At 42.6% G+C, this 13,369-nt stretch overlaps 2 protein-coding genes across 2 annotated transcripts in view; one reads left to right on the forward strand and one right to left on the reverse strand.

Annotated features, from left to right (window-relative positions):
* The window catches only part of parlb (presenilin associated, rhomboid-like b), a 9,080-nt gene extending 6,797 nt beyond the window's left edge, over positions 1 to 2,283 (reverse strand). The window contains exons 1-3 of the mRNA XM_076282338.1: positions 2,172 to 2,283; positions 1,143 to 1,362; positions 38 to 178 (exon numbers count right to left, since the gene is read on the reverse strand). Of these exons, the coding sequence (XP_076138453.1) occupies positions 38 to 178; positions 1,143 to 1,362; positions 2,172 to 2,242 (432 nt within the window). The 5' untranslated portion in view covers positions 2,243 to 2,283. The remainder of the gene's footprint in view (positions 1 to 37; positions 179 to 1,142; positions 1,363 to 2,171) is intronic.
* Positions 2,284 to 3,443: 1,160 nt separating this feature from the next.
* LOC143121762 (nucleotidyltransferase MB21D2) lies at positions 3,444 to 13,117 on the forward strand. Its single transcript, XM_076282339.1, has 2 exons — positions 3,444 to 3,730; positions 10,143 to 13,117. Exons 1-2 carry the CDS (start codon positions 3,478 to 3,480, stop codon positions 11,405 to 11,407), a joined length of 1,518 nt encoding a protein of 505 aa, XP_076138454.1. The 5' UTR covers positions 3,444 to 3,477; the 3' UTR covers positions 11,408 to 13,117.
* The last annotated feature ends 252 nt before the right edge of the window (positions 13,118 to 13,369 follow it).

Raw genomic sequence — 13,369 nt, forward strand, 5'->3', positions numbered from 1 at the left:
ATCATGATGAACTCTGACCCCTGGACTTCTTATGTACCTGTTTACGGATGTCGCCCTGCTTCTGCGGCCGGATCTTCTCCAGCCAATCAGCACGCACTTCGTCGAAGTAGCTCTGCACACGAGACTTGAGGGACTCATACTGCCAAATGGCTGCAGAGCCGAAAGAGCAGCCTGTAAACTGATATGGAGTTAGTCCCAACTCTGTCCTCCAAACACCTTGTAAATAAGCATGTGTACAAAATATCACTGAATATGGATAACAACATTGTTGATGCAACAATGATCAGTTCTGTACCATTAGTAGATGATTACATTAAAACAAGCTTGTTCATGCTGGCCACATCTGTATCTGTGCAACTCCACACAAACCTGCACTGTTGTATTTCAACATGACCTTGCTTACAATGACCTCTGACTAAGATGTTAGTTAAAAATCAAATCCTCTCCTGTGAATGCTGTCCATGTCTGTATCTGTGTAATACGAGACAGACAGTGCTCAAGCGAAGCCATAGTGCAAGCATAACCATCCCTCACAACAACAATCTTTGCAAGGTTGCATTACATAACAACAAGCCACTTTGTAAACTTCACAGTACAGATCAATAAACAGTGTTCACATCATTTGTATACCAACACATCTCTTGGTGATCATCTGTTTAGACTCTCAATACTCCCCCACAATAACTCACACACACACACACAATAAATAAGTAAGGGATAACGGCCGTCGAGGTGTCCTGTTATACGGAATTAATAGACGAGGGCGAGGGGCAAAGAACTCCCCGACTTGCCTCCGCCCGAGTCCATTATTTCCGTATAACAGGACACCTCGAAGGCCTCTTTCTTTGGCCCTATAACAGCGATCACATGGACAGTTAGCTTGTTTACAGTTGATTCCATTGTTGCAAAGCCTTCTTCCAGCCACAACCGTCGTCCTACTATGGTTGTTAGAATTACCATTCAAAAGCATTGATATGGAATGGTGATTAAACTTTTTTTACCAGATCTACTTCATAGGGGTCCCGTTATTCAGAATTAATAGCCACCCCACAAGCCAATCAGAAAAGAGTATTTCTTCTCTCCAGGTCATAATATATAATAACATTCTAAGCCCTGAGGTGCTCCCTAGCATGACAACCTACCCCTATGGTGAACACCAATGGCTTGACGAGGCGACCAAAGGCCCGAGGGGGCATTTGTGGGGTAGGGGGCGTGGGAGAGGGTACACTCTTCCTTTGGGTCAGTTCTCTCTCAGCCAACTCTACGTGTGGCTGGCCTGCCTCCTCCACAGAGCCCTTCTTCGGTTCCACCTTCTTTGCTGTTTTCCGGAAGCCACATCGCTGCTGTGAGTAGAGGGTGAATCTGCACACACAACACAATACAGGTTAAGTGTGTGTGTGTGTGTGTGTAGTAAGTTTCTCAATCTTTCTCCATCCGTGAGCTGGATGTGTTCCCTCATTCGCTCTTTCCTTCCTCTCTCCCTGCAGGTCTATTACACCTGATTATTGATCAATGAAGTGCATCCACTGACAGCTCAGTGGGTGAATCTACAAAGCTTGTTAAACGCCTCTAACGTTGGAGTCTACTGCAGTAAGTTGGGCTTCTAAGACAGCTGTTTCTCTTTGAAGTCAGATATGTTTAGAGTCTTACTACCTTGGTTCAAAACATTTCTAATGCATTCAGCACAACACAAATGAAACACGAGAGGTTTGCAATACCTCAACAGCTCATATACTGTATATCTTAATGACAGCAGAATGCATTATTCGCTTATCGTGACCAATACCTAACCATGCCACATAAGTGCAGACTTCTTCACTGCAAGAAAGTAAACGGATATGTCCTGGCTAACTAGCCGGTTACCTCAAAAGACCAACTACTTGCTAACTAGCTAGCTTTCGTAACTGTGATTGACAACACTGTCTCATGACGTTAACCGTATAGATCACCGTGTTTAATCTGTAGGCTTACAAAGTCATAACATATATTCGATTCGAAAGGGTAACTTTACGGTTCACTTAAGTTAGGTGACAAATGTACTGCTGTCATAAGCCGAGGGACAGGATGACACAATGTAGCTACCCATGTTATTATTAACTAACGTTAGCTATCTAATAGACCACAACTCAAGGTCTGCACGAACCTTGTTGTACGCAAGTGAAAACATTTACCTGTTACTCCGTGTGGCAGAGTTAATTATGTCCTCTCTAGCCCATTTTAATACACATCCCCTCCACGCCATGTTCTACGTGACCCCAGCAACTCCGCCTGGCTTGCCATTCTCTACCGGGTCCCATGATGTCATGTTAGTCGTTAACATAGACATGTCTATGGTCGTTAATGCAAAGAGAAAAATTGACAATGCCCTCTAGCGGCAGTAATATTCTGCGTTTTTTTCTTTGAAGGATCATCAGATAGGACGTGTGTCGTTACTTTATATGTTAATCAATGTGCATAATTGTTTATAAACACATTATTATGCCTACGTATTAACTTTTTTTTATTAAGTTGGTCTGTTTAAAGTAGCCTGCTGAAGTTCTAGGGTAGGATGTACCATTCTGAAGTTGTCAGGCAAGATGTTTTGCATTTCAAAAAACAAAACAAAAAAACAAACAATATAAAACAACAGCAACAAAAACAGGCATTAAACATTTTTTAACCCAGCAGCAACATATACTGATCACAGTGTGTCCAATGTTGACTATTTGCCTATAGCTGTCTGTTTCACTGGAGTCCCTCTCTCTTTTTTTTCCAACTGCTTGGAATTTCCTGTAGCCAATTTGATTTATCTTTGAAGCTGGATGAACTCTGGAATGTATCCCCATGAGTGCTGCAGTGCACGAGAAGCAACTCAATTTAAGGGTCCAAGTTAGCCTAGACTAGGCCTACTATAAGTTATTTTGTTGTAAAATAATATAGGTGTGTAAACAAACAAACAAACAAACAAACAAACAAAAAAACAAAGCACTTGCTTCTAATTTTGGGGAATGAGATGGTTCCATGTATTCATGTTTATAGGCTAGAATTAGTTGGCTACCTCTAGAAAAACAAAAGTAGCCAAGCCAAAAACACATGAATCACAATATGTTTGGATGCAGTAACTTCATTCTCATAACAAGCTAGTAACAATCCTCCAAGCTCAAGCAAGCCTATCAGATTGCAGTTGCTCAGGAGATGTTACCGCTTGCAGCATCAGCACCATGGCCCAGTGATTTCTGATTTCATCATTTTCAAAACCATGGCAATCGCTATGCCAACGACGTCAAGTCTTATTAGCCGAATTAATCTCAGGATACTCGTTAAAACCATTAGATAATAAGCAAAGGCGAAAGGAGAAGATTGCCATACACGATAGATCGGATATATCATTAAGTTGAAGTCACGAGCGGAGCTTCCGCCCAATGCAAGGCAACCTGGGGGTAGGGAGGGAGTACGTAGAACGTTTGCGTTTACAACATTCTGTTATTCCTGGCGAACATGGCGGCACCTGCGCTCTCCAGCCGGGCTGGGTCCGTGAGTAGCCTGGGGAACAGCCCCACTGCGACTCCCGGTTCTACAAACATGAATAAAAGTATCCCTGGATACCCAGAGCTCGACTTCAGATCGGGGGCGAGAATTGAAGAACTGAATCGGTTGATCCATGAATTTAGTAAACATGACCAGAGGGAATATGACGACCAGAGAGCACTGGAGATCCACACGGCCAAGGACTTCATTTTCTCCATGCTCGGTGAGTAGTAGCGAGCAAATGTAACTGTGCACCTTCGGATCAGTTTAATTGCATTCGAAATATCCGAATAATCAAACGTGTATTTGCACGTCTGGGTTTTGCCTTTATTTAGCCTACTATAGGGTTGTTCATTGTTGTGACTGGTAGCTCTAGCAGAATAACTTGGTGGCTAGCTGCTTGCTGCTGTAGAATGTTAGCAGCTTTTCAGCTAGCCAAGTGTAGCTCGCCAGCAACACAAACGAATTGTTGAGATATTTTAAACTCAAATTCCCGGGGAGAATTAATGTGTAAATATGTGTTGTCCTTATTTGTTTTGAAGGGTTCATGACCAGGAGACTCCCAATTCCTTCCTCAATTACAAACAAGAAGCATAGCAATTTGGCTCTGATTTTATCCCCACCAATAACACTTTTTACAACAATTAAACTTGATTGTAAAATAAGACAGTCAAAACGATTCTATATCACTTTGTAAACAAAAGGGGGAATGGAACAAAGCCGAATGGCCTATATGTTGTCTTAAGAAAGTAATAGGTTCAAACTACACCATTCCACCAAAATTCATGAAATGAATCATTCTTCATAACCCTTCATAACAAGCAATAACAAATGACCAATGGACCATCACAACCCCATTGGCAATCGTTTGTTAAAAGAAACTACAGGGTGCATAACAAGTTGCTGGAGTTTAGAATTGTGCACCTAAATGCATTCTGACAGTGTTGGGGAACTCCGGCTGGACTGTCTCTTGGCATGGTGACTGCATCTGAGCGGGAACAGAGACATCCTGAGTTCAGTGAGCAGGAAAACAAGTGGAGCAGAGAGGAGCAGTCCTGCCACATGAACTCAGGAAACTGCCTGAAGGCCCCGCATGCATATCTCTCTCTGTCTGTCACTTTCTCTCTGACCCACTCGACATAAGCACACTCCCGTGCTGACTCACATGATCAGACACTCTTGAAGACATGCACATACACTGGCGCACACACACTCTTGTGTCTCTTGTGTATACAAGCACAAGGTATTTCCTATAATTTTCTCTGTATTTTTTTATGTATTCATGCTCAGAGATACAGACATGATACACTCACACTTTCTTTCTATAGCTTTATGTACAATCATCATCATTCAAGGCCAAATGCATTTAGTTTCGAATGCACACACACATGCATGCGCACATGTGCACACACACACACACACACACACACACACACTCACACACTCTCCCTCTCTTAAAACGCCTTTTAAAACGAAAACGGAATAAAGTCTATGTAGCCTCTGTCTCATGGCCATATAAACACATGTATGGGCAGTCGTTATGGCAGCCTCGGTTTGCCTTAGTCATTCTTCTTCTCTGTCTGTGCTGGGGCACTTTGAGTTCCAAGTCATGGGTCTGATCATACTGAGCCAAGGGCATTTAGTTACTTATTGGCCATTTTGTGTGTGTGTGTGTGTGTGTGTGTGTGTGTGTGTGTGTGAGAGTGTGTCAGAGTCCTAGAGAGGGAGAGAACAGAGAACATTAGCGAGTAACTTGTTCCCAAGGAGTCGTTGATTTTACTTTTACCTCCCACTCATGGGTTGGGCGTGTTGGTTGGTTTGTTTTTAGCAAAAAGCTGCCGGGCCAGGCCCACTCAGACTTGTGTAATCACAAGCACTGATTACAGGTTGTGCTGTAATATGTGGCTGGGTTTACAGAACTTTGTTTTATAATTGGTTGAGCCTGTGGCTCCATAATCAAAGTCTCTCATTTACAGTTGATGGCAGCTTACTATGGCTATGGTATAATGCCGTAGGGTTTTTTAAAGCCATTGGATTCTTCTCACAGCTTTGTAGACATTAGGTTATATGATGGGAATGAGAGTTTGTGGCGGAAAAGACAAATGTGGTGGAGATGACATAATGACATAAATAGACAAATTTAAGATTTAAAAGCATTAATATTTAAAAAAATGCGTCCCTATTTTTTTTTATACTATATTCTTTAATACTATGAAGGGTCATTCCGTGTCAAATCACCCAGTGGCTGGCAGGTCACCCTCTCCCAAAAAATCTGAAAAAACTCACAGGTGTTTGTAGACCAAACCTATGCATAAATCTTAAATAGTATATCTGTATCACTAATGGTTCCAAAACTACAGCCCTTTGAAGTTTCAAGTCATTTTAAGCATCGTGGTGAACAATCCTTTTTGTTCAACTTCCAACATTATTGGCTCTTTTGGTATTTCACACACATTAGTGAAACTATGTGAATAGAAGTACATTTTCCTGTTGAATTTAACAATCCAATCAAATCAGGTGTATCTTGTGTAATTCCCCCCTGAAAATGGCTATAAATTCATTATGTGAAAAAACATCACCACCTTTGAGGGCTTCTCATTCAAAAAGTATGTGACACAAATTCATCAGATTTTTTTCCCACTCATGTATGGATTATAAGGTCATGTCCATGCATTAACTTTGGTTGTTAACATTATCACATTGTCAGAGCATTTTTATTAAATTGGGCTTGATTTTCAAAAAGCCCGTTTTCATCTTCTCATTTCACCACGTGGACAGTTAACAGGATTTTTTTAAATTTTACCATATATCATTCTGTATGTGAGGATCATCTGCCCAAAATTTGGGCTTGTTGCTGAGTTTCTTCATTGAGATAAGATTTTTTACAAATATTGTCTATAAATCCACTGAATTTGTACTTTATCTGCAGTACCACATTGCACCACATGTGGTGCTCTTTTAATACAATGGAAGTCAATGGAAGAGTAAGAGAGTCACTTGTTTGCTGCACATATCCAATCTAAACACACAGTTTATGGTTCATATGGTTCAAGTAAAAAGGGGTTTCTAAAATTCTGTACATTGTCAGATGCATACAATACTAACGATTTATCATCTTTTTACAAATGCCTCTTGGATCCACGAGTCCTCAAACCTTGTTATGAATACTTGTGATGAAAACACACATGGTCATCTTCATCAAGTGAAATACCTTGATGAACTGAATTTTAGAAACCCATTGTTTCTTGAATATGTTCCTTTATGTCATTCATTTTCCAACTTCTTTCCCAGATCACATGGAGACGAAGCACTGATCTCCATATTGATGCTCTTTGTCTATGTATCAAAGAGGACTGCATCCCATGCATTTGATGATGGATATAGACTTTGCCTAACCAGTTGGCTAGTAATTATTAAAGTACTCACATAGGCACTGATAGGTTAAAGCTGGTGTAGAAAACTCATTACAAAGATGGTAATTATGCTAAATCCTCTTGCTGCATGTATGATGACCAGTCAGTCTTATGTGTGTATAATTTACTTGATCAGTTTATTTTCTCTAGATAAGATTTATGTATGAGTAGTATGTTGTTCATGTTGCAATAATTATTTGGACCAATTCAACTATGAACCATAAACTATGTGTTTAGATTGGATATGTGCAGCAAACAAGTGACTCTCTTACGGCTCCCACACACAGCTGCGTTCCGTCAACGCATGCCAGTGGGTGTTCCCGACGGTAGCTATGCAAATGACTTGAAGTAAAACCGTAATGTGATTGGTTGGTGCCGTCCGTAGATTGGCTTGATTGGCCGGTGCCGTCTGTCGGTGCAGCAACAGCTGAACTCCTCAACGCGAGCGGCGGGAGAAACGCGACGCGACGGACCCACAATTCAGTTTGGCAACGGATCACGTGAGCCCATTTAAAGTGAATGGGATGCGTCTCCAGCAACGCGATGCACGCAGCTGTGTGTGGGAGCCGTTACTCTTCCATTGACTTCCATTGTATTAAAAGAGCACCACATGTGGTGCAAAGTGGTACTGCAGATCCAGTACAAATTCAGTTGATTTATAGACAATATTTAAAAAAAATCTTATCTCAATGAAGAAACTCAGCAACAAGCCCAAATTTTGGGCAGATGATCCTCACATACAGAATGATATATGGTAAATTTAAAAAAAATCCTGTTAACTGTCCACGTGGTGAAATGAGAAGATGAAAACAGGCTTTTTGAAAATCAGGCCCAATTTTAAAAAAATGCTCTGAAAATATGAAAATGATAACAACCAAAGTTAATGCATGGACAGGACCGTATAATACATATATGTGTAGGAAAAAAATCTGATGAATTTGTGTCACATACTTTCTGAATGAGAAGCCCTCAAAAGTGATGATGTCTTTTAACATTATGAATTTATAGCCATTTTCAGAGCTTTGCAGAGGGGAAAGTACACAAGATACGTCTGATCCGATTGGATTTTTTAATTCAACAGGAAAATGTACTTCTATTCACATAGTTTCACTAATGTGTGTGAAATACCAAAAGAGCCAATAATGCTGGAAGTTGAACAAAAAGGATTGTTCACCACAATGCTTAAAATGACTTGAAGTTTCAAAGGGCTGTAGTTTTGCAACGATTAGTTATCCAGATATACTATTTAAGATCTATGCATGGATTTGGTCTACAAACACCTGTAATTTTTTTCAGATTTTTTCGGAGAGGGTCACCTGCCAAATTGTGCTGAAATTGGGTGATTTCACACGGAATGACTCTGAAGTAAATAAACTGCGTTTTAGTGTGGGCAATATCATTTCCACCACAGCTTGTCACCGTTTCATTTCCAGCACCACCATGAAAAAAGTGGTGGAAATGACTGGCGGAAATTACATTTTACCCTTTTTCTTCTAAAATCTGATGATATCTTAGCCTTTTGATGCAAGTTGTTAGAGTTAATATTAGATATACAAAAATACAAAATATGGCCTTGAACTTTTCCAACTGCTTTTACATCCACATGAAAAATGAGTAGTTTGGAAATGATGCCCAATAAATACTCTCTTTTCTACTCATCTTTACCTGGATCTTTCTTCCTTGTATTACCCCCTTTGGAAGTCACCCTTTGTCCATCCCATAGGCCCATCCATGTAACCCCCTGTGGAGTAGCTATTGCTATGGTTACTAGGTATACAAACCTAAAACAATGATACCAGGATTCTATTTTTTAGTGTGGCGGAAATTACAGTGAACAGTAAGGGACAGGGCTTCATCTTATGAAAAATATAAGAAAATGTGAACAAATATGGCAATATATATTATTTAAATAGACAGTGTTTTATCATTTGGACTTGAATTCTACATTAATTCAATATTTAATTTAGAATTAATGGAGGTTGAACATCCAAAGTCCGGCTTAGGGACAGTTGGAAAACAGTAAAAACCATACATAAAAGGTCTCATATTACATAAAAAACTGATTGAACCATGATTTTTTTTCTATAGAAGGAATGCACTGACAGCAGAGTCTGTAGGAAAAGATCCCTGAATTCCTGTAGCATAGCAGCTCTTCTCCGTTTCAATTTCGGAGGGGGGGGATTGGGGGCAGTTTCCTACCCAAAACTAGAAAGTTGCTAGGTCGAAAATCGGGTACAGAGGGCCGCTCAGACAATGGCAGAAGTGCCTTTCATCATGTTATGAGGTTAGGTGCCATCAAAATGATTTTGGAAACGTTATGTTAAGGTCAAAAAACAACATTGTAATATCACATTCATTTTACATACAGTAATATACTGTGTGATGAGAGAGAGAGAGAGAGAGAGAGAGAGAGAGAGAGAGAGAGAGAGAGAGAGAGAGAGAGAGAGAGAGAGAGAGAGAGAGAGAGAGAGAGAGAGAGAGAGAGAGAGAGAGAGAGAGAGAGAGAGAGAGAGAGAGAGAGAGAGAGAGAGAGAGAGAGAGAGAGAGTGAGGGCTGAATGTGTGTGCATCAGAGAGAGAGAGAAAGAAAGAGAGAGAGAGAGAGAGAGAGAGAGAGAGAGAGAGAGAGAGAGAGAGAGAGAGAGAGAGAGAGAGAGAGAGAGAGAGAGAGAGAGAGAGAGAGAGAGAGAGAGAGAGAGAGAAAGAGAGTGAGGGCTGAATGTGTATGCATCAGAGAGAGAGAGAGAAAGAAAGAAAGAAAGAGAGAGAGAGAGAGAGAGAGAGAGAGAGAGAGAGAGAGAGATCCACCAACTGAACAATGGCTGTGGTACAACACAAAGCATTTGGGGATTGCACCCCTAGCAGAGAGGGGTGAGATCATCATAGGGTGTGACTCCCCCCTAGTGGCTAAACAAGGTTGTGTCAGTGTGCACTGTAATACATTCACATATTGGTTTGGGTTGCATATGGAAAAGATTAGATGAGATTGGTGTCGTTTGTGAACATTTTAAAATTAATAATGAATTTGAAACTTGAATTTCCCCTTGAGGATCAATAAAGTATCTATCTATCTAATGGACATTCTAAAATTCTGAAGATCTTTGATAAATGAGTTAAACATGTCATATAATAACCATGCTTTGTTTGTGCTACTGTAAGTGCTGTGCACCAAATGGAGAGAGGCAACTTAATTCTTAAAGAATGTCTCCTCTGCCTCTCTCAGGTATGGTGCAGAAGCTGGACCAGAAGCTACCTGTCGCTAATGAGTACCTGCTGTTGTCTGGCGGTGTGCGGGAGGGCGTGGTGGACATGGACCTGGACGAGCTAAGCGTGTATGCGCGTGGCACCGACTACGACATGGACTTCACCCTGCTGGTGCCTGCGCTGAAGCTGCACGACCGCAACCAGCCAGTCACGCTGGACATGCGCCACTCGGCGCTGTGCCACTCGTGGCTGAGCCTGCGCCTGTTCGACGATGGCACCATCAGCAAGTGGAAGGACTGCTGCACGGTGGTGGACCACCTGAGCGGCGCCACCAACTACTTCTTCTCCCCGACACTGGTGGCCGACTGGTTCCACGAGTCGGTCAGCGTGGTGCTGGCCGAGATCCAGAAGAAGCCGCAGCGCGGGATGCCGCGCGTGGAGAAGGTGGAGAAGAACGGCACGGTCATCTCCGTCATCCTGGGCGTGGGCAGCAGCCGCATGCTCTACGACATTGTGCCCGTCGTCTCGTTCAAGGGCTGGCCGGCGGTGGCCCAGAGCTGGCTGATGGAGAACCATTTCTGGGACGGCAAGATCACGGAAGAGGAGGTGATCAGCGGCTTCTACCTGGTGCCCTCCTGCTCGGCCAAGGGCTGTCGGGAGAACGAGTGGCGCTTGTCGTTCGCCCGCAGCGAGGTCCAGTTGAAGAAGTGCATCTCCGGCAGCCTCATGCAGGCCTACCAGGCGTGCAAGGCCCTCATCATCAAGCTGCTGTCGCGCCCCAAGGCCGTCAGCCCCTACCACCTCCGCAGCCTCATGCTGTGGTCCTGCGACCGGCTGCCCTCGGCCTACCTGGGCCAGGAGGACTTTGCCGCCCACTTCCTGCTGGGCCTCATCGACGACCTGCAGCACTGCCTGATCAACAAGATGTGTCCCAACTACTTCATCCCGCAGTGCAACATGCTGGAGCACCTGTCGGACGACACGGCCATGCTGCACGCGCGCAAGCTCTCCTCCGTGCGGTCGGACCCGGTCGAGCACCTGCGCACGGCCATCGAGCACGCCAAGGCGGCCAACCGGCTGACGCTGGAGCTGCAGTGGCGTGGCAGCACATCGGGGCTACCGTCACCGCAGTCGGACGCCAGCGGCGAGCAGCAGCCAGACGACCGCCTGGCCAAGAAGCTGCAGCAGCTGGTGACGGAGAACCCCGGCAAGTCCATCTCAGTCTTCATCAACCCGGACGATGTCACTCGGCCCCACTTCCGCATCGATGACAAATTCTTCTGAGGGGAAATTGGGGGCGGCATGCTTCTCTCACACTCTCTCTCTCTCTCTCTCTCTCTCTCTCTCTCTCTCTCTCTCTCTCTCTTTCTCTCTCTCTCTCTCTTTCTTTCTTTCTTTCTTTCTTTCTTTCTTTCTTTCTTTCTTTCTCTCTCTCTCTGATGCACACACACATACACACACTCACGAAAAGCAAAAGTTTTGTATCTTCCTTCCTGTAACACAGTTGATCAGATGGAGAGGACTGTACCAGAAGGGAAAAATGTGTTAGTTTTATGTCCCTAGGTCCCCCCATGCTGTTCTGGGACTGAGAATACAGGGCTTTGAGATGCCTGACCTCTGAGAGAGAGAGAGAGAGAGAAAGGGAGAGAGGGAGAGAGAGAAAGGTAAAGGAAGATTGTCCTGATTTTTCAAGAGGTAGCAGTGTTTTTTATTATTTGGTGCTTTGGCTATGTGGGATAAATGTAAATGAAACAGGACTCTTGTGGATTGTGGTTTTAGGTTTTTTTGCACAGTTGAGGTCTAAGAGCAGGTCTTAGACTAGGCGCCATTTTTTAATTTTCGTGCTCCATTTAATTATTCAGCGATCACCGACAATTAGAGATCATGTATCACGAGTTTAGAGCTGTTAAAGAAATGTAAGCTTCATCATATATTCACATTAAGGCTAGCTAAAGCTCATCTGTATAGTCATTTCATATCTTTCATGTGTGAAGTTATCAGTTCTGCAATTTCAAATGGAATATGCCAAAACTCTGCGAGATGGACGCTAAAAGACTCATATCTGCATACTTAAGTGCAATTAGTTTCAACACGCATTGAGACACTGGTGTTGTTTGGATATGACTTTTGATTTGCACACACAATATGTTCTATACACAGAGACACACACGCACACACACACACACACACACACACTTGCAGACATACACGACTCACACCAACAAACTCACATGATCTTCAATGCAACACTATAATCTATTTAAGAACTGCACCAATATCACTGGCGCAGTCATATCCCTTTCAAGCTCCTTATCCTATGTCTCCATTTGTGGAACTACTACTGTTTTAGAGTCTTATTTTCTGTGTTTGCTGCTATTTTACCTTTTTTTAAACAAACATTTTTATAATTTACTCTTATGCAAACAATTTGTTCATTTGAATGTGCATTGCTACTGTGTAAATAGTCCTGTAAATTGTCATATTTTGTTCCATAAAATGGATACTGCTTCATGGCGTACAAGACCCCCATGAGGCCATATTATCTTGAGTATCAGCCAATCAAAGGACTTTAAAATCGGTACAAGCCAATTGTGTCGCATCAACCTGGAGAAGGCAGACCAATTGGAACTGACCAAATGCAAAACCCACCGAATCAGCAGGGACCAATCACACTGCCTTACAGCATCACCCTGGACCAATCGTTTGTTTGAGGGTTGATCCCGTGAGTTAAAAGGTTTAGATTTCAGACAAGACACCAGTCAACTGTTTAATCCGAAAGGAATCCATTTGGAGACTTGTAACTATATCACTATGTACCAAATCTAATTGTGTGAGTTTTGAAAGATGGTCTTTAATGACAAGAGTCGCTAATATATCGATAATGCATCACAGAAGAACTCGGAGAATGTTCAATTGCAGAGACTGTTGTCAGCTGTAAGGCAGACAAACATGCAAAATGAGTGTGTGATGAATAAAGTAAAAGAAGACCCTGCAGCCCTCACTGAGGATCACTTTTGTTCTTCTTCTCATTGCTATTCTTGTTTTTTTAAGTAATGTCATAAATTAGGATGAATAATAAGGAGACGTGTACTTGTAATAAGTTTTGTGAAAGGATACTGTAGAATTTCAAAGATGGCTGCCGTGTAATGTGTCCTTGGCCTCCCACGGTTAAAGACGGAAGTGGTTATAAAAAACGTGCCTTTTTAATGTCAGGGGACCATTTTCATTCTGTGAGGGGACCATTTT

The sequence above is a fragment of the Alosa pseudoharengus genome, unplaced genomic scaffold (assembly GCF_046254945.1).
Source record: "Alosa pseudoharengus isolate Yale_2024_CS ecotype anadromous, Long Island Sound unplaced genomic scaffold, YU_APseudo_1.1 YU_APseudo_1.1_scf_13, whole genome shotgun sequence".
Classification (NCBI taxonomy): domain Eukaryota; kingdom Metazoa; phylum Chordata; class Actinopteri; order Clupeiformes; family Clupeidae; genus Alosa; species Alosa pseudoharengus.